Here is a 22,078-nt window from a genome sequence, read left to right as displayed (position 1 = left end):
TGTAGATTCCCGATGTTCCTTGTGGCTGCGTGAGGCCTCGTAAGTAATTTTGAAGGACAGCAGATATAGCTCAGTGGCAGAACACGTGCCTGGCACGCGCAAGGCCCTTGATTCCTTCCTCAGCCCTATGAAATGATGGTGGTGATAATGATAATTTTGAAGACTAAATAGGAGTCTTGGAGGACTCATTTAGGAAAAGTAGGAGTATATTGGAGTTTGAACCAGGGCCTTTGCAATGAGCTACATCCCCAGCCCTTTTTATTTTTTGAGACAGGGTCTTGCTAAGTTGCCCAGACAAAACTTAAACTTGTCATCCTCCTGCCTCAGCCCCCTAGCATGCTTGGATTCCAGGAGTGTGCCACCACAACTGGCTTTTTGAAGGCTTCTTTACCTGGTACCTTTGTTTGGAATTGTCCTGTTTTAGTGATTCTACCTCTTAATTAATGGTGAAACTCTAACTACTTACATTTATTAAGAATTCTCACCAGGTATACTGGTACAACTGCAGCTATTCTGGAGGCTGAGGCAAGAGGATCACTAGTTTTGTCCAGCCTGGGCAACTTAATGAGCCTGTGTCTCACACACACAAAAAGGGCTAGGAATGTAGTTCAGTGGCAGAGCACCTATTTATCATATGCCAGGCCCTGGGTTCAATCCTCGTACCAACGTGGGGGTAGGGTTTCGATTTCAATGTGAAAATTGGCATTTCCAGTCTCCAGAGTAATGTTTGTAGTATATATAGCACCCTTTCTCCCTTCCTCACCAAGTCTGGCTTCAAGTTTGACGGGATCTGATCTTTCTGCAGCTCCTACACAAAATTTGCACATGGCCCTGAATATTTAAATAGTGGAACTGAATTACAACTGAAAATTTTCAATAAGCTGGTTTTTCATGCGTCCCCATACATTTTTATTTACGGGCAAAATACCTCAAATCTCATGCAAAATGCTAATAGGAGTAATTCGTTTTACTTATCTTCATTATATTCATCTCCTCTTAGAAATGCCAAGGTTTTTATAATAGCCTCAAAAATTACATATATATAATTATTATATATTGTATATATGCCTAACTAAGTAGTCATTTTCAGTTAGAATACAAGCAAGGAAAACCATCCAAGGATACAAATGCTGGAAAATCGCTTTTCCTGTGATTCTAAAAGCAATTCCTTTGAAATATAAGTGAATACACTTCTATTTTAGGGAGTGTGATCATGAAAATTCGATGTTCTGTGCCCATTGAATCATAAAACAATAGTTTTTCAAAATGGGCAGCCTTTTTAGTTCCTTTGAAAAGAATTAAGCAGACAGATAAATAGCGGGTACTGACAGGTAATCAGTGTGGTGAAAAGAGCTTTGCCTGCTGTGAATCCAAGCCTCCTTCTGACTGTTCTGATTTTCCTTATTTTGCTCATCTTCATGTTGTAACTTAACAAGTGGGTTCTTAGAAGACACCAGAATGGATAATTATATCTTCCTGAGCATTAAGATGACCTTGCAAGGTGCTGCACTCCACAAAATTAATTGAACCAATGACCCTGCCACCTGTATGTTCTGCCCAAGAATCCTGACCAGTGCCACCCTCCAAGTGCCTGCCCAGCTCAGCTGCCATTGCTGTCACATTTATGGAAACCAGTGGCAGCTTCTTGCGGAAGCCACTCATAACAGTGCAGCACGTCTCGGAAGTTCCTGCCCCCACCACGCTGTCCCTGCCCACTCTGGCTTGGAGCTCAGTCAAATTGCCCTCTGTCTTCACAGTCCTTAATCAGCAGGGCCCCCCGGGGCCATGGCCAGTGAAATCTGATTCTCATAGCACATGCGGAAGATCAGGCACTTTCCAGAAAAGAGCTGGAGATGCATGAACTTCATCCAAATGAAAAGAAAATAAGCCCATTCACTCAAAACCAAACTGAACCAACCCAACAAAAAACCACTGGATAATGTCAGCTTTGTTCCCTCAGGAATTAGTGAAAATGCATCAGAAATTGACACCAGGTATTATGTGTCTAATTTGTTATTAAAATAGTACTGAGGAATTTGTAAATGTGTGAAACAAGAAGGAACATTTTTTGAACATTAAAACTCTCCCTTTACGTAGTTTGCAAGTGGCCTGTTGGACAAGTAAACTAGATTCTGGGGGAAATCTGATCTATTCTGTGTGTCAGGGTCACTCTCATCGTGAGGTGATAGCAAAACCCCAAGGACCGTCTTAGAGGAAATAAATCATCCCTGCAGGGCCGGTGATGTTAAGAGAAGGCATGAGCAGTGATGTTAAGAGCAATGTGTTTCCAGCTGCCCACAGAGGAGCTCCCTCCTCTGACTGCAGTGCACCGCAGAAATCTTGTCTTCAGGGGGCGAAAGCAAAACCAAAGGACAGAGGCTAGAAGTCACAGCAGGGGGTAGAAAAAACACTTAGTTATGTAAACAGCATGCTGAACAACAAAAGCTATCACATGAGAGACATGGGATTTTCCAGATGTTTTATTCATGATGATACTGCAGAAAAGGAAAAGGCGAAGTTAAAACCTCCATCTGTATTGTCATCCAAAATCCATAACTGATGAATATTAAAGATTTGCATGACTGATTTTGGCCAAGTAGCAGTGTTGTTTGTAATATTTTGGCTGTGCTCCAGTTTTGGGTTGGTTGGTTGTTTTGTTTGTTTGTTTGTTTGTTTTGTCAGGTTAATATGAAGGACCCAGCAAATTATATGTTCTGATCAGGGTTAAGAGCTACCTAGCATATTTACTAAAGCAGTCACCCATTTCGTTTCGCATTTGGGAACCAAAATAATTTGCATGTACTGAGCTGTCAGTATTTGTGGTTCCACTCCACTGGCTCATACTTCAAGGAGACAGAATTCTCAGGCTTTGATGACACTCTGATAGGGTCCTATGGGCAGATCCAGGCCTCCACCAGTCTTGTCAATAAAGTTTTATTGGAACATAGTTACACCCATTTCCTTTCTGTCCATGGCAGCTTTCATACTCTAATGGCAGAGATGATCTGGCTCACAAGGCCTGAAATATTTATTGTGAGGGAATATTTACTTTGAGGAAGAAAGAGATGACACATTTAAGGACCTAGACTGACAGCACTGAGAGGAAATGGTCTTGTTTTCAAGTGTTGAGACTGGATCCATTTAGGAAACACATTTGCTCAAAATATCTCCACTAGAGGGGAAAATTATATTTATCCTCACAACACATGTGGTTTTTCCTTGTGTTCATTTCTTTAATCATAAAATGATTCCATTTACCTCGACTAGTCTGGATCTGCCTGTGGAGCATCATAGAGCATTCCAATTATGCTGGGGACACAGTCCAGTGTTTAAAATTTAATTTATTTCCTGAGTAATTAGAAAAGCTACCGCAGGACAACCAGGTACCGTCAAAACTAGCTCAGCTGTTGGCCAGCTAGGAAGGGACCGGATGTACACAGGACCAGAAGAGGGAGTCTGTCACAGCAGATGTGTATTGTCTCTAAGAAAGGAAGGTACAAGTCACACCAGACAGGCCCAGCTTGAAAATTATCAGCAAGAGTACAAGGATCATCTTGGTATGTAGCTGAAGCCAGATTCCAAGCCCAGCCAGAAAGATGGTGCTTTGGGGAACAACGCCTCTGTGGAAAAATCAAATACGCATTGGACACAAACTCTCCCTTCAGGAGAGGTGATAGGTAAATTGGAGTCACACAGGTCTGAAGAGATATTGTACTGACATTTCTGCATCCAGTTTCAAAAGTACAGAATATGTCTGGGATGTGTAAAACTGTGGTGATAAGAGATGACAGAACCTCTATACATTTCTTGCAGGAAAAAACGATTTTATGTTTCATGCTCACCCACACGTGTATCACACACACACTGAGGAAAACCTGGGGTTCGTTTCCTCTGTCCCAGGCCCTGTGTCTTTCCAGAGAATGGTGCCTACCTGGGAAGTCTAGGCCCCAACTGATCACCTGTTCCTGTCTGCTGTGTGTAGGACTTTGCTTGTCTACATGTTCAGCCCTGTGGTGAGCTTTTATTAGAGCCCCGTCAGTGGGACACGGGCCATGCAGCAACGCTCCTCGGACACCGTGCCCAGTCCCCTCAGGCAGGAGGTGTTGTTTCCTGTCACACCTCAAGAGCTGGCTTGGCTGCTTCCTGTGAGGGACATCGCACTCACAGGGTTGCTAATGGAATCGGCCCAACTCCTCCTTACTCCTGCGGGGGCTTCTCAGCGTGGAGAAGCTGCAGCCTGTTTGCTGCTGTGGTCTTTGATTTCCATCTGGTCTCCCCTGTCAGCCATGAGGGACAGGAAGAAAGGAGTGTGCAACGTGTGAGTGTGCTGTATTTGATGTGACCAGAATATGAGGAAAAAAAAAAAACTGTGAGAGAGGGAAGAGAATGAAGACTAATGCTCACCAGCAGACACGCGCTGTGAATTCAGACTCTCTTGGGGTCTCCCGTTTGACAAATAGTTATTTCTACCCTCAGGCAATTTCTCAAGCCACGGAATGGATAAGCTGGAGAAATTAGAATATAATCAGAATATAGTCTATCTTAAATGTCCATATCACACTCCATTTTTCCATTTATTCTTTCTTTTTTTTTTCCTTTTGGTATTGGCAACTGAACCCAGGGCCTTTGCATCCAGCTACATTGCCAAGCCTGCTTATTTATTTATTGACAGGTTTTACTGAGCTTCCCTGCCTAGGTTCAAATTTGCAAGGGTCCTGCCTCAGCCTCCCACAGTGTGGGGATTACAGGGGTGCACCACTATGCCCAGCCCCCTTTCCATTCTTTTTCCTCTTTCCCTTTCCATTATAAATAGATTCTTTCCAGTTTTAAACAAATAATCCCATTCTATTTTAAAACTTTACCTCTCTAGTTCTCCTTACAATTAAGGAAGACATTTTCAAAGAATGCAAAAATGCAAATCCAGATTGGTTAGGCACTTCTGAAATTTATCATGCTGTAAAAAATGCTTGGGGAGCAGAGTCTTTTTGTTTTATCAGGTAGATAGATAGATAGACAGACAGACAGACAGACAGATCTATCTCCTGGGTATCCCAGAAGGCTTCTTCCTGAGGAGGTCAGCTTCTCTGATAAGCAAATCTGTTCCCTCATACCTGCTCACACTGCAGTGATTAGGTGTTTTCAAGAATCCTCACGGGGCTGGGGAGATAGCTCAGTGGCACAAGCAACTGCCTGGCAAGTGCAAGGTCCTGAGTTTGATTCCCAGTACCAAAAAAAAAAAAAATTACTAATAAGAATCCTCACTGAGGGGGCTAAAACAGGAAAAAAAAAATGAAGAAGAAGAAATGGCCAGTGCTATTTGCTAGTGGTGGGACTTTCTCTGAGGCACACATGAAAAACCAAGGGTAGACTCCCAGAAATAACTGGGATAAACTGCAAAGATTAGCAGTTATATACAGAATTTGTGTAACCTAGAGGATGCTCTGTGTACATCATCTGAATATTTTTTGTCTTAGTTCTCTGGGTTGGAGTATTGTACTCAAACCAAGTCCCTACCCTTAAAGAAAAATGACCCAAAGATAAGCTAATCTATTGCTATTATGGTGCTGCTGATCACCAGGGTTGATACAGTTCTCTGACTATAAAAGCAAGGGTCTCCTTCCTCTTCTGGGGTTCTCAGTGTCTCAAATCTGAGCACCTTCGTTGTAAAGGAAAACTCCCTGCTGTGATATTCCTGCCAGTCAAGATCCTGGCAGAAAACACATGGCTCACTTATTGTAATAACTGGGGGAGGGTTCATGTACACCAGGATGAATGGCGAAGGTGTGGGCCGGGCTTCAAAATCCTTCTCAACACAGAGCTCCCAGCAGCCTGCATCAGACAAATGCAGTGAACATATTTATCAGGGTGATGGTATAGATTATGGTCAGCTGAATCTTCCATAAGAACCAAGGAAGCAATGGCCTTCTTCCCTACTTTTTTATGAAGAAGTTATAGATACATGAGATTCTCCCATCTAACAGAGTAAGAGGGGAGTAAGTTCTCAACTGAGACTTTCAGCAGTTTCCAAGGCGAGGAAATTCCCCCATCTATAACTCCACGAAGTTTTATTACATCTCAGCATCATCTTTTTATTCCCACTCTGTGAACTTAACTAGAATGTATTCAATAATCTTGAATCATATTGATTTCAATAAAATTATTTTTAATTGAATAAGTTTAAATGGATATAAAAGGAATATTCAATACTAAGTAAATGTTAAATCCATTGGTCCAAATTCTGGCTCCTATAAATCCTTTAGGATTTTTTTGTTCCCATAAGATAAAAACCTATCTCATGCCAGGCATAGAGGCACACACCTGTAGCCCAAGGCAGGGGGAATGAGAGCTCAAGGCCAGCCTGGACTACACAGCAAGACCCTGTCTCAAAAACAATACGAAGACAAAAAAACAAATCTCATTTTTCCCCCGTAATGGCCAGCACTTTACCAGTTCTATTTCTGTCCTGATTGCCCATGATCTCCTATCACAGTATAGTGAATGACTCAGCCCCTTTCAGGATACACAAGCTATCCTCAGATCCCCACACGCTCTCTAAAATCATCCACCTATCTCTTTCCACCCACCAATTGAAGCAGCCTCCTCCTACATTTTACACCATCTAGGGCCCTTGTCCTCAAACTTCGCCAGGCACGGGGCACTTGGATCTCTTGGAGAGTTTATTGCAACAACACTCAGTGCTGGACCCACCTCCCAGTGTCTCACCCCAGAAATTTGCATGGATAATGGTTCCCAGGGGGGCTGCTGCTGCTACAGCTGCTTAGCCTAAGGAACACACTGTGAGAAGCACTTGAATTACCTGGGCAGCCTTCAGAAACATCTGTGTAGCAGAGTGGTAGAGCGTGTGCTTAGCATGCATGAGGACCTGGGTGCCATCTCCAGCACCACGAAGACTAACAAAGATCCGAACTTGACTTCTCCCCTTCAACATTCTGATTTAACTGATCGGGAAGGTAGCCCGCCCATGGGTATGTTTAAGATAATTCTGGTTATTTTCATGTGCTGTAAGATTGAGAATCATCAGCCCAGAAGCCCTGGGAAATAGCAGATGTGAGGAAAATAGACAGAATTCTGTAGGAAGGGTGCCAAGGAGGAGCAAACAAAAACTTGAGGATTTTTGTTGTTGTTGTTCCCCGATCTGATGAAGGTGATCACTGGGGCCAATACCAGGGCGCTGATTTTGCCCCAATCCCAGTTTTTGCCTGGACCTCTCAGCAGATCATATTAAAGTCGCTGCACACACTGAGAGAAAGTTATTTGGAGAAAAATACTTGGTGCTCCCAGGGAGAATGTTAACGTTTACCAGGGGTATCCAATGGAGCTATCTGTTGGAAATGAAGGGAAAGAAGAGGCGAAGGCTAAATTTCAGCTTTTAAGGTTTGGGGGAAGATTAATAACAATTGGTAAAATGTAATATATATCTGAGGAAGGCCTTTATTAAATGATCCCTGGGTAGTCATTCGGGCTGATAGTGTTCTGGCGCACAGCCTTCCAGGCAGGCTTAGGTCGGTCTCCCACAGGGCGCGTGATTGGCAGGTGGGTGGATCGGTGGATGAGTTAAACTAAAGATGATCAAATCTTGTCCATCACTTTGAAATGGTAGCATGCTGGGAATTAATGTTTTTATTCCTCTATTAGTTAGCTTTTGGCCTCGCTTTGTTTTGGCATCTGTGTTGATTGATTTTTCATGTAAAAAGAGCTTTGTCTTTGGTTAACACCCAGCTACTCCCCCAAATTGAAAGTCTCCAACGGCTGATGAAGGACTGATGTCCAGGGGTCTTAATAATATTGAAAGTGTTCACTCTGTAGCTTTTTTTATAAGAAAGGATCTCATTCTGTTGTCTAGGCTGGCCTGGAGCTCCCTACGTAGCCCAGGCTGGCTTCAAACTTGCAATCCTGCTGCCTCAGCCTCCCTAGTGCTAGGATTTTAAGTGTACACCAGTACATCCGTTTAGGTTTCAGATGGTCTCGTTTTCATGGCTTTGGTACCTAGTAATACACACAGTTTTAGTCTTATTTCAAAGCTGATTTCCACTCAGCATGACCAGGTTTATTTCAGTGCTTTCTCTATTGTCTCACCACTCTTCATCTTAGCCATAGGGCCTTGTGTGGGATCATGACCTCTAGCAAATAAAGCCAAAAATATTCTCTTAAGTGTAACCTATTTATCGCTGGGAGGAAGGGATCTTTTTCAAATTTCCAAAAATATTTCATGCTTTATACCTATTTTTGAAGGATATTTTCATATCTCTTTCTCCCTGGGTCCTCCCAACACTCTGACACAGCAGGTGGCCTTAATACCATAGGGCCATTTGTCCCAGGGAGACACAGCATGGAGAGGTAAAGTGATAGAATATACCCAGCTGGCCTTCCATTAATGGTGGCGGGGAGGCCGGGATGCAGGACTCAGGGACCCCACCCATCTTCCCCTCCCTGTGCTCTCCCTGGGAGCCAAGCTACTTGTTCATAGCTTCAGGGGAATGACAATGAGGAAGAAAATTGAAAATTACTGACTAAAAATTCTAGACAGTCGAGTGTGTGGAGCAACAGGACTGAATTATTCTGCTTATTTTGCAAAGAAGCAAAAGGGCGTCATCCTGAGGGATAAAATAAAAACTGCTACTGAGCCTCTAAGAGGAGCCCCATCTACAGCAAAACAGCCCTTGGTCCCAGCGCAGAGTCCTCCATCCCACCCATGACCACAGTTCCAAGGGTCTAGCAAGATGTTAGTAATTTATTTGACCATCACAAATCTTTTGAATCCCCACTGTGTGCCAGGCACTATGCTAAGTGTGAGGGCGCAAAGGTAAAAATAGGATATAATTTGTGCCCTTGTGGCATTCGCAGTGCAGTTGGGAAGACCTTCCTGTAACTGGGTATCACTGACCCAGTGGAGAAGGCCAGTGTCAAGAAGCAGGACACAGCAGAGGGAGCGCCTCACCCTGCATGGTGGAATCAGGCATTCGGCGCCCCTCAGCCGCAGATGTGTGACTGAGGGAGTGAAAGAGGACAAGGTGTTGAGAACATGTTACGCTCATGGTAGGCCCCTGGGACGGAGCAAGTTAAGCATTCTTACTGTGCAATGTTAGTCTCAGACTACAGAAGGCTGTTAGCACAGGAAGACAGAAGTCAAGTTACAAGCTTTCCCACCTCTGCCCATTCTCATCACTAAATTCTAGAAAGTCTGATCAACATGGAGAGTTTCAGGTTCCTTTTGTTCCATCCCAAAGAGAGGAAGAGGCTGAGGCTGAGGGAAGAGCCAGTCCGAAGTCCACACCTTTTAGGTAGTAGACTGCGCCAGCCACTGGCATGCATACTGCTGGCCCTAAAGCCACTCAAAGCAGGGAGCACCTGTGGGATCTCACCATACTTGAGACTTGGTGAGGAGCGGGAACTAGGAGGGGTAAGAGAAAAATGTGAGAGTGGAGGGTGGTGGTGAAGGCCTAGCATCTCTCAGGGAGGCTGAGGGACAAGGATGGCAAGTTCAAGCCCAGCCTGGGCAACTAAGTGACTTAGAGCCTGTCTCAAAACAAAAAATAAAAAAGAGGCTTTATGTAGCTCAGTGTGAAAGCTCTGAGTTCAGTCCCCAGTACCACAAAAAAGGAAATGTGAGATTTCTGCATGCCTAGGGAAGAAAGGAGTTTAAGAAGTACCTATTAGCGAAATATGTCTTATGATAAAATTTAAATAAAATGAGGGCTCTGTCAAAGCTAGTAGATTAGCCAGCTAACTTATTGACGATCTTAACAAGAACCCATTCAGTAAAGTAGGGGTTCTCAACCTTGGGCTGGGTGCTCCTTTGTGGTGTGGGTCTGTCCTACACATTGTTGAGGCTGAGCAGCATCCCTGGCCTCTGCCCACTGGGTACAGTAGCACCTGCCAACCATGACAACTGAAAACAATTCCAGACCTCACATCAAAAGTTCTCTGGGAAGTGAAATCGTGCCTGGTTAAGAACCTATGTGGTAGAGAAGTCAGACTATGATGCATTTGAAGGCCTCAGGTCTGGACCATCCCTTCTGAAGGTCTGGCAGCCAACAGCAGGCAGGTGATGGGAGCATGGGGAGAGGGTAGAGTTGGGAAAAATAGGTTCAGTGATTGTTGTTTTATTTCTAATGGAAAGTGAATTTGTTTGCCCTGGAGTAAACTAGAAAAAAAAAGAAAAGGATAGTGTAGAACAGCACCTGCTTAGTTATTTCACAAACACTAAGTATCTCCAGTTACCAGGTTCTGCCAGGCTTCATAGATGCCAGGGTGAACGAATGAGTTCTTTATTCAAAAATTACTGAAAATGTCAAAGTGGCCCAGAGCATGATAGGCCCTGTAAGCTCAGGTAATGAGTGAGACAGATGACCCCTGCCTCAGACAGCAAAAGCCGTGGTGTCCAGCGGATAAGAGGACAGCAAGCAGGGGACAGGAGGTGCCGGATGCTGTCGAGGAATCTTAATCAAGAGTTTGGTGAACGTGAGAAGTGATATTTAAGGATTACGCTGTGATGTTAGGGGTTATCGTCAATTACCCAGACAAAGGGGGAGGGAAAGACTGTCACACCTTTAAGGAAAGGCAGGCAGATCTGGAAAGAGCCAAGGGGAGATGGTTATGTGTGAAACACAGGATAGAAGAGGTTCTTAGTACATAGGCAGGTCATGAAGAATCTAATAGCACACTGAGTACTTCAACTATCTATCCTGTGGACAGTGGGAAGCCAAGCCTGGTTTTGCAAGCAGGAGGTGTGTGACCATATCAACCTTGATTCCATTAGCCTGAGGAAAGCTAGGGTAGGTAGGCTGAGAGCCACCTGGAGAGGTGCTGGCTGCCTGCTTTCCTGAGGCCATGGTGGCAGGATAGAACCAGAGATGGTGTGGATGTAGGGCTTGGTGGTTGCTTGGCCATTGCTGTGGTCTGGATGTAGGTTCTCCCCAAAACTCAGGTCAAAACTGAATCCTCAAAGTCATACTAATGTATTTGGAGGTGGAGCCTTTGGGGAGTCATGAGGACTAGAGGAGGTCATGGGAGTGAGGTCCCATGACAGCACTGGTGGCTTTATAAGAAGAGAGACCCAAGTTAGCATGCCTCCTCTGTCTCCGTGTGATGCCCTCCATGGTGCACTGGCCCAGTAAGAAGGGCCTCGCCAGATGCTGAGCATAAGCTGAACAGATGTTGGCACTACACTCCAGAACCATGAGCTACATACACTTCTGTTGCCTATAAATTACCCGGTGTGTGCTATTTATTTAGAGCAACAGAAAATAAACTAAGGCAGCTGTTGAGACTGAAGCTAGGAGAGGATGATTCCACCTCCTGCTTGGGCTGCTCCCTGGGGGTGAGAAGCAGCACTGTGTGGAGAGCAGAGCACCTAGAGGAGAAGAATTCACTTGGGACTCTTCAAGCTTGATGGTCTGCACAAGAACAAGAAGGCAGTTGGAAAGAGGATCGGGAGCTCAGAAATACAACTGCAGGCTGAGATTTTGGAGTCATTAGCATGCTGATGTTCCCTGAAGTCATGAGTACTGATGGAGTCGTAAAGGAGCATGTGTGGCTTTGGAACTGGGAGGACCTGTGTTAAATAGTTATATTTGGGGCTACACTAACTAGCACCAAAACTGAGCTTTCAAAACCTCTTTCCCTTAGACAGTATCCAGTACCCAGTATTTTGTTATAGCAACAGGAAATGGACTAAGGTATCCATCCAGGGCACCTGTTAGAAAACATCATTACTCCAAGAGGGAGGGACACCTTGGCCACCATCTCCCCAAAGTACCTTCGGGATTCCTCTTTCCCTCTGACTGGTGCTGCAGTTACCTCCCTCTGGTGCCGAGCTGCAGAAAACCACAGTTAATTCTTTGCCTTGGCCTGAAATGCAGACACAGCTCCAGAGTCCCAGACTTTAGAATCTAGGCTCTGAAAACAATAAGCAGTTGTAAATGCTAATGAAAGCGGTGACCTTGCTGTTCTGCAGCCGGCAGAAGGCTCATTAGCTCTGAGCAACAGAACTAATCCTTGAGGAATCAGACCTGCAAAATCGACAAGGGTTTTGTCACCTCTCTGGGGAGGTGCTGTGATGTGCAGACGGACTCCTTGCTCTGCATATATTCAAGGCATCTGACTGTTACATCCTCCAGCAGTTGCCTTTTCCCAAGTCTAATACTGAGGGGCCATTGGTTTAGGGCTTTTTTGGTTTTGTTTTCATGGTCTTTTTGTGCAAAAAGGAAAGCTGCAGTCTATTTGACTGCTTCTTTGAGAAAAGACAAGACCAGAGCTGGGTCCAGGAGTGTGTGCCTGTAATATCAGTTACTAGGGAGGCTGAGGCACGTGGATACCTTGGGCCCAGGAATTCAAGGCCAGTCTGGGAAGCATTATGAATCTCCAACTCAGAAAAGAAAAAGAGAGAGTCAGAGAGACAGAGACAAGAGAGCGACAGAGAGAGAAAGAAGAGAGAGAGAGAGAGAGGGAGGAGACAGAGATGAGACAGAAGGAGAAAGATCCAACTTTAAATTTTGAAAGAAAATAGAAGGCTCACATGGCAATTGATGGCAGATGGCATTTAGGTAGGAATGCACTTTTCAGTTCACAGTAAATAGGGAATCATTTAGCTATAGTCCACTGTACAGAAGAAATCATTTGCAGCATGGAAACAATTTTAATTCTCAGAGGTATTTTGTAAAGCAGGGTCACACATGTAATAACAGAGCTACTTAAGATCACTTGAAAGCACATGAACTATTTAATTTAGGATAACTCTCTTTTCAAAAGTTTAACTCCTGCAAGACCCTGTCTCAAAATAAAATAAAATTTTTTCAAAGATCTGGGGATAAAACTCAGTGCAAAGGGGTCAATCCCCAGTACCACACAGACACACAGACACACACACACACACACACACACACACACACGCACACAAAGTTCAACTCTGAAAAAATTTCTCTTGCCAAGTAAGATATAAATATTTGAATACAAAGTTAAGAAATTTCTTTGTAATTAACATTACTCTAAATCAGATAGAATTAGTTAAATCTGTTAACAAGGTGGGAGTAAGGAAGGTACAGTACAGTAAGGAAGGAATCTCAACTTTGAGGCTTTCGATTACCAGTTCCTTGGGATTACAGAGTTGTCCTCCTTATCCATGGTTTAGCTTTCAGCAGTTTCAGATTCCCATAATCACCTGTGGTCCAAAAATACTACATAGTACAATAAGGCATTTTGAAAGCAAGAGACTATACTGACATAATTTTATGACAGTACACTATTAAAATTGTTCTATGTTACTATTAGTTATTGTTGTTGATCTCATACTATGTCTGAGCACACTAAACATTATCCCAGGTATGTATTAAAGGATATAGTATAGACAGGGCCCGGTACTCTCTGTGGTTTCGGGCAGCTACTGGGGTCTTGGAACACTCTGTGGATACGGGGAGCTGCTGTATGTAGCACCCATTTCTAAGAACAATCTTCACAGGAATGAGATAAAGCAAGACAGGTGACATAATTGCAGGGAGTTGGATGTTGGATGGAGAGGCGGTCAGGAAGTAGGGTCAAGACAGAATCACAACTGGCTCAGTGTGATGTACTGCCACATGCCCACTGAGTGGAGCTGGCCTGGCCCAGTGCTTTATGGCCAACCAGAGACACTGCAACAACACATGCTGTCTTCTAAGATAGTGGGAGAACAAAGCCCAGCCATCTTGCTCATTGTTTGCAGGAGATTTCATTGTAGTCCAGCTCCTTGGAAGTTACCCATCCAGCTTTAGCATGGGCAGGACAATGGCTGCTGTGCACCTCTGGCCATGCATTTCTTCAGAGTGGGCCTGGCCCTCAGCAGCCTGTAGTCCATGTAGGGTAGATTACAGGGAGAAATACCAAAGAGTTTTATGACTTGTCATCCTGAGGCATCAAACTCAGGAGCCCCGGGATGGGGAGGGATGGAATGGTGGGGCAGGACACAGGACAGGTCCATGCGCCCCCCTGTGATGATTTAAGTGAACATTGAGACTGAGCTGACCTCGGTGCCCATGCCTGGTCTAAAGGCTTTCAGCCTCAAAAAACTGTGACCTGTGAGCGTGTCTGGATGGGCAAGCTTCCCCATCGCTGGAATGAAAGGCCTGATACACACAACTTAAAGGAGAGGTTTATTCTGGCTCACGGTTTCAGAGGTTCCAGGCTATAGCTGGCTGGCTCCACGGCAGGAACATCATGCCAGAAGGGCCTAGTGAGGGAAGCCTGCTCAGCCTGTGGCAGCCAGGAAGCAGACAGCAAGGGAAGAGTTCTAGAGGAAGGGTTCAGAAGCCAGATCTGGTCCCCAAGATCACAGCCCCATGCCCTGCCCAATGGACGTGTGCCATACTAATCAAGGTGTCTCTAGCCCATCGAGATGACAATCAAGATTTCCTGTCTCAATGGCAAGGAACACTGCATAGTCAACTGTAGTGCAGCAGATGGCCAGGTACATCACCAGGATGTCATTGTAGTGGTGGTAGAGAGACTGTTGTCACCCCCTCCAAAGTGTCCATGTTCCTATGCCCAAATCTATGAATCAGGAACCTCATATGACTTTGCAGCTGTGAATTAAGTTAAGGGATCTAGAGGTACAAATTTAATGAATTAACATATACATGCAGTGTTTGAAACAGTGTCAGTACATGGTAAGCATTAAATCAGCATTCGCTTATTAAATTTTATTATTTGCTATTCGTAGAGAAAAGAACATCAGACTAGCAGGGTTTACCTTGACCAAGGTGAGTAGTTTCAGAGAGGTCAAGAGTAGGCCAGACCCCCAAACTCCTGAGATGCTGGTTGTGTTCTCATTTCAATGTTATAACGTCATATTCATACTGAATCTCATTTTCAAGTCAAAACAACTAATTACAGCAGATGCCCTTCTGGAGGGCTTACCTACATTTCAAAACTATAATTAGTCTCAGTTCTCAGATCCTTGTAAGAGAAAAGAAAAATAAATGGAGGGCCTTATTGGGTTGAATAACCCTTAGTTATTGTGGGCTGATGAGGCCCACAATCTCTCAAGTGAGTAGACAGTGAAGGCTTAAATAAATGAGACAATGGAAATGATTTCAGGGCTCCAGGAGGGACTAACTCTCTTACAGCTTTAATATTCTCTGAGTTTAGACCAAGACTTCTCTGGGCAGCCCGTATTTACTTGGTTTTCAAACAAAGGAGGATACTCAAGAAAACACGGGAATCTAGGCAGGACTTTTCCAAGTAATATATTATGTTAATTTGGACCTGTGTTACCTCCAGGAAGACTTTCACAGCAGGAACGAGATACCTGCAGCTACAGTCTCCTTTAAGTTAATTGGGGTTGGAGCCAGATGTCCTCAGCTGTAGCCTTATCTTGTCTTTTGAGGCGTCACAGCGTCACAGGCCCATACAGGCCTCACCAGTGACCAGTGACTTACAGAGGTTTACTTACCATCAGTCCACTGCCCATCTTCAGACAAGGTTTCTAAGCTTCAGACAACTCACAAGTAAACATGAAAAGTTAACTGGTTGAAATTAAATCCTGTTCACATCCACTTTGTAGTGGTCTCCATCAGGGCCTTATTGGAGATCCTGTGCATTTGACTGTCAGACAACCTAGTTAATAACAGAATCATCTCAGGTTATAGTCCGCTCATTCATAGTTTTGTTCTCTCCAAATGTGACCCATAAGAAAAACAAAAAGACCAGCACAGAATCTGGCAATGTGTCTGGTATCAGAACCAATGGGTCACTCATCAGATACCAGTCGGGGAAGATTCTTAGCATCAAGCTCCAAATTACTGGCAGGACCTCCCAAATGCAAGCTTTATTGGAGTGTGTATAGGGCTTGTTTGAAACATCGTGCCCTGGAAACACTAGCATCATTGAAAACCTAGTATTACCAAACAGTTACCAGATTCTGGGGTTCTGTAGACACTTTCCAGATCCTTGGTGTCCTGCACAAAGCACTGGACAAGAGACACAAGGAAAGTAGTGAGGTTTAACATTTATTAAAGATAAGAAAAGAAGTACACTCTGCAGTGACAGCAGGCCACTGAGAGAGTTCACAGTTGCCATGAGGTTAATAGCAGAAGTCTTTTTTATCCCCCATTCCTCAGGCTGATGTCAGATCTAGACTGTACTATCAAAAACCTGCTTGATTTCATGCCAGAAGAAGTGAAGATAGCACTTTCTGATTGGTCTCAGGTGCAGGGCTTGAAAACCACATTCTGCGAAAGTGTCCTGAATTGGTGTGATTGGCAGATCATACCCACTTGCTCAGCTGGTTTGCCACACCCTACTCTTCTGCCGCAAGACCTTCCCACAAAGGTGGTTGTGCATCCCTTACAAAAGGAGCAAATATTCCTAGGGAGAATAAACTGGAAGATGGGAAAGTTCGTCTAAGAAGATAAGTCAAAGGGGAATTGTAAACTGCATTCCAAACCTATCACACCATCCTGCTCCATGGTGGAATAGCCAGCTTCGTCCTGCAGTGTGAAACTGTTATTTATACTGTGAGTTTCTAACACACAGCCACCCTTTGTCCCTAGGGATTAGGAATGCTTTAATGGAGTTGTAAATGAGAAAACAAACTGATTTCTCTCTACTGTCACACTCACTCAATGTGGCACACTTTTGTGCCCAGATGTGTGGGTTTCTCCCCACACACCGAACAGTTCTCCAGAGACATGGACTAGGCGTCCTGTGATTCAGTTAACCCATGAGTGAAAGGGCTCAGTCCCACCAGGCTACTTTCATCACGTAGGAGGTTGTTGCCTGTATCCTCAGCATCTGGCTATAAATCTTGGGGCTTCAATAACCCTGTCCTTGGGTTTGATTGATTTGCTCGGGTGGCACAGGGACTTCAGGGAAACACTTTGTTTACTATCACTTGATTATAAAGATATAAATGATACAGGTAAAGAACCAGGTCAAGAAATGGGTAGCAAAAAAAAGAGGGCAGAATTTCCATTCCTTCTGGCCATCCTACACTGCCAGCACTTCTAGGTGTTCAACAACCAGGAAACTCGGCATATTCTATTGCTCAAACTGGACCTGGTGGCACAGCCCCATAATTCTAGCACTCTGAGAGGCTGAGGAAGGAAGATCACCAAGTCAAGCCCCTTCCTGAACAATTTAGCCACTTAGCAAGACCTTGTCTCTAAATAAGAATTAAAAAGAGGCTGGGAATATTGATTGGTGCAAAGGTGCTGGGTTCAACTCCCACTGCCTCAAAGAAAGAATTTTTATTGACAGGTGTCCTGACTGTTCTGGTGACCGGAGCCCCACCCCCAACTCATCTCATTAGCATAAATGCCTGTGTGATCCAAAGGACTCTCAGAGAGCAAAATCACTCCAGTTACTCAGGAAATTCCAGAGGTTCTGGGTGCTATGTGACAGGTATCAGGGACAAAGACCAAATATATTTCATATTATGCCACAGAGACATTTTGAAGAGAAAAGAAATAATAACTGTCAAAATGTTCTTATAAACAAAAAGATTTTAGAATAAAATTCCCAATCGTTTCAGAGTGCTACAGAATTTATGAATGATAACAACCATTAAATGTGAAATCATCCTACTTGCAGTCTTCATGGACTTTCTATTTTCACTTGTCAACCGACATAAACTCAGACAGAAATTCTCCAAGGAATAATGGTATTTATGAAGATTACATAGGATACATTTTAAAACAAGAATCCAGTCTTTTGTGAATGATTCTTACTATCATATATGCATGCATGAAGTCCCCGCCTTCGTAACATCCAGGCTTTATTTATTTATGTTACTGTTTGTGGCTGGGGTCGGACAGAAGTGACTTTGTCAGTCCATTTTGATTCTGGCAGTTTTCTCATGTTCTAGCATCTCCCTTTGGATTCTGTGATGTGAACCCTTGGCCAACTGAAGAAAGGAGTTTGGGGTATTTGTGAGGAACTACCCCACCTACAACTCTGAGAGCATTCCTCTTGGCCCCTTAGGTCCTAGGGGAGGGCTCCAGATGCTTCAAATTCCTTCCAGAATGTTCTCTTTCACACACACACCTCACCCCCGTGGATAAAGCAGGAGCAAGGAATGATTGCAGGATTTTCAATAATTACTAACAACTTGAGAACCACAAGTGTCTCTATTCATGCCCAGGCCCACTGTTTGTGTTGACTGTAGCTCTCCCCTGGGATTCCATTCCCATTCTCTGGTGACTTCTGCCACAGCGTGCCACCCGCCCATTGTCCGTCCCCACCTGCCCTGTGCATGGACAGGTGCGCATGCCTTGGGTGATGTCCACTCGCGGTGACTAAGTTACATGCCCAGCAACAGGAGTGTCATTTCTTTGTGCCTGTTCCTTTGTCACTTCATGTCTAATGAGGCTCCAGGGGTGATGGGTGGGACAGAAGAGCAGCCATTGTTCTGTGCAGACAGACATGCTCTCTTGCGTGTCCCTCGGCCCATGAGTCGCCTTCTGTTCTGAGTCTGCACTAATGTGGCTAGAATCAGGCTGTCGCCTCAGGGAGGGAGAGAAAGGCAAGAGGCCACGGTCCTGAAGTGAACGGGCCACAGGGAAAGAAAGGAACCTCTGTGAAGAGGAGAGTCCCAGCTAAGTTTCGGTCCCCTGGCCTGGGGACACGGAGGAGTGAGGCTGGGGAGGGCCAGAGAGGGAGGGAAGGAGTCGGCAGGCGGGAAGGAAGGTCAGCCCTGCGTGACATGACGCAGGGTGCCTTGCCTGGGGTTGAAATTGAGGAACTGAGGAGGCAGCAGAGGAGAGGCAGTGTCTCAGCACAGGATGGAAGGAGACCTTCGGCCCCCAGCTCTGCCTCATGCATCTCCAAGAGCTGAGGAGATTAATGACCCAAGGAGGATATGATATGGTCCAAAAACTTCTCCTGGATTTTTTCCGTAGGCGGCTGAGCCAGAGGCCCACAGCAGAGGAATTGGAGCAGAGGAACATCCTGAAACGTAAGTGACTCAGCCCCGGGCGGTGCTGCATGTTCTGGGGTGCTTTCTTCGTTCCAAGTGCTCGCCCACCGGGCTTCTCCCTGGGCTGCTGGGAGACCATGAGATGCCTCCCCTGGGTGCCGGAGCACCAAAGGCAGCCTCCCCAGGGCGAAGATCCGCTTTATTCCGCTCTATTGGCTGCAGCCTCACAGGTGCAAGCAGAACTTCCCCTGTAGTGAGTTGTGAAGTCAGGGAGAAGCTGAACAATTCCACTAACTTACTACTCAGTGACTTTGACAGGGGTACAGGTCACCATTTAACCAAGGTGGCTTCAAAAGGCTGAAGAGGGCTTTGCTGACTAAAATGAAGGAACTAGCCATCTGAAAGTGGGGACTAGAAAACGTGAGTTTCTGTCACAGCTGGCTGCTGTTGATAAAATTCGTCAGGCCTTTGAAACAGAGAGTTTGGGGGCTGGGGATTTAGCTCAGCGGCAAAAGCACCTGCCTGGCAAGTGCAAGGTCGTGAGTTCAGTTCCCGGTACCGGAGAAAAAACAAAAAAAAAAATACTGCACTCTGTTTGGGACTGGGGATTTAGCTCAGCGGCAAAAGCGCCTGCCTGGCAAGCGCAAGGTCGTGAGTTCGGTTCCCTGTACTGGAGAAAAACAAAAACAAACAAACAAAAAAAGAAACAGAGAGTTTGCAGTCCAAGGCAGCAGTTCCCAGCGAACATGCCTTGTGTCCCTCTGTCCTCTGTCAGGGTTCATCGCTCTCATTCAGGAAAAACTGGCTGTCACTGAGGCCACCAGCAGAAAAATACATGAACCCCTTCTTTGGTGCAGGACACAGGGTGTATTTGGATATATATGGAGAAGCCACTGGGTACTGAAAAACTAGAGTACGAACTACTGAAAGAAATCAAGCATTTTTGTCAACAAATAATATTTTTAGTTTAATTTATGACCCTTTTTCCTCCAACCCAAAACCACCCATTAATTTTTCTCCAAAAAAGAGAAGTATGTGCTGCACAGTTTTCTAGATATGTTCTACAGACACGCACCCATGCACACGCACACACTCCTGTCACGTGCGTGTGACCTTGCTCTAGCTGGGTATTTCCACGGAAACCAACCTAAGATGCTCTCAATTGCACTTTGCTACCCTCCCTCCTTAGGCCTCGTGACTGGGTCAGCACTTGCCCTTTTGCTGAGAGGTCACAGCAGCACTCGCCGTAGCTGGAGGCTCGGCGAGTGGGAGAGCAGCCCCTGCAGGGCGCCCCTCTGCCTCTGCTCACCTGGCTGGGCCTCAGCCTCCCAGAAGCCGCTTCCCAAGTGCCAGGTGTGGACTGTGTTCAGGGCCGGTCTGCCTCAGTCCTTAGTGCACCTAAGGATGTGTGTGTATAATTATGCTCATCCATGAGGACACTTTCTAAGCAGCCAGGCTAGGTGGCAGATGCCTGTAATCCCTGAACTCTGGGAAGCTGAGGCAGGAGGATTGCAAGTTCTAGCCCAGCCTGGGCAACTTAATCACTTAGTGAGACTGTCTCGAAATTTTTAAAAGAGGTGGAGAGTTGCTGGGGATGTAGCAGAGTGTGAAGACCCTGGATTCAATCTCTAGTATCAAATAAATAAATAAATAAGTTTCTAAATCCTCTAGACTGTACAGTGTGCTTAGAACCTTTCCTGAGATTACCGTGGTCAGAGAAGCATTTGTCCCTGTTTGCAGCCCCAGTCTGAGACCCGATCCATTCTAAATGATCCACTGCTGGGAAGAGGAGAAGACAGGTGAACCCTGATTCCTAAAATCAGAAATCAGCCTCTTCTGGGGATGGTGTCTAGAGGCTTCCACAGTGGTCCCGCGCTTGACATACAGTCATAGGCTTCTACAACACAGCCTCTCACAAAACTAGGCTGTCCGCGCCCCAGGGAAGGCCCCAAATCTGCACTCGGTGTGTGCCCTGGCAGGCTTTCTGTTGGCCTAAGGTTCTTAGGAGATTGTCTAAAACGAAGAAGCGTCCGCAGGGCTCACAGAGGCGCCGTGTGTGCCTAGGGTGGCCACAACAGGATCAAGTGTGTTTTCCTTACGGAAGAGCAGAAAATCGTAGTGAAAGTGTTGAAGGCACAAACACAGTCAGAAGGCTAAATCAAAGATGAAGCTTTTTGAGTAAGAAAACATGGAAAAACTTATAAAAAATAAAATAAATAAAATCAGAAATCAGACCATCAGGCTTCCGCCCCACTTCTGTCCAACCCACGCTGGTAGCTGTCATGGCTCTGTGGCCTCTGAGAATCTCTGCACAGCGTATCCATGCATCTGAATTGGATTTGGAGGCTTCTGAGCCATTGCCTAAGCTCAAAGAGGGCACCGACCTCCTGAGACTGGGTTTCAGCAGACAGTCACATCCAGCAGCGGTGAGGCTCACGCAAAGAGGCCTCAAACGCCCGGCTCACCCTCGGCTTGCCCCGACCTGGGAGATAGATCACAAGCACGCAGCACAGTGGTGCTTGGGCTTTGCTACCTGTGTCTGTAAGCCCGGAGCGACTGACGGAGTAATTTCCAAAGTTCACCCCCAAGCTTTTCTTTTATTCTCTTCTTTCTTCTTTCGTGTCCTGGTCTAATAGATGCAAATTAGAGAAGTCCTTGACCAAGTTCAAACAGGTTGATCCTGTCCCGGTTTCAAGAGACTTTTCAAAAAAAAAAAAACTTGTGTTTTTCATATAGGTTTTTATTTTTCTCTGCATCCTGATCCTGCAGCTGTTTTCTAAATCAGTTTCTTTAAATTTAAGTTTCTTTGTGTATTAATCTTTTGATTTGCTAAACAAGAAATGTCTAGTGAGATAAGAAAACATCCTCAAGCAGTTTGTTCTAAAACGTATTAGCCTTGGCACGCAGATATAATCTGGGTGATTGAGGCAGGAGAATTGCTTGAGCAGCCTAGTAAAACTTAACAAACTTGTCTCAAAATAAAGACAGTGCTAGGGATATAGCTCAGGGTGAAAGTCTTGAGTTCAATGCCCAGGATCAAATAAATGAAAAATATAAATAGATCTCATTTTCTGGGCTTTAAGTCACTGGAAGAGCTGCTAGGTCTGGAGTGTGGAGGCTGGCTTGAGGTCCAGCTTGGAGTCTTTGGCTTGCAGCCCCACCCCGACCATC

At 45.1% G+C, this 22,078-nt stretch overlaps 1 protein-coding gene across 1 annotated transcript in view; it reads left to right on the top strand.

Moving 5' to 3' along the window:
• Phactr1 (phosphatase and actin regulator 1) overlaps positions 1-22,078 on the top strand; it is a 520,403-nt gene that overhangs the window by 485,912 nt on the left and 12,413 nt on the right. Inside the window, exon 12 of the mRNA XM_005398816.2 lies at positions 18,891-18,946. Coding sequence (XP_005398873.1) covers positions 18,891-18,946 — 56 coding nt within the window. The remainder of the gene's footprint in view (positions 1-18,890; positions 18,947-22,078) is intronic.

The sequence above is a fragment of the Chinchilla lanigera genome, unplaced genomic scaffold (genome assembly GCF_000276665.1).
Source record: "Chinchilla lanigera isolate Chin_1 unplaced genomic scaffold, ChiLan1.0 scaffold00064, whole genome shotgun sequence".
Lineage (NCBI taxonomy): Eukaryota > Metazoa > Chordata > Mammalia > Rodentia > Chinchillidae > Chinchilla > Chinchilla lanigera.
Note: the sequence above shows the minus strand (reverse complement) of the source record. Positions and strands in the feature narration are given on the sequence as shown.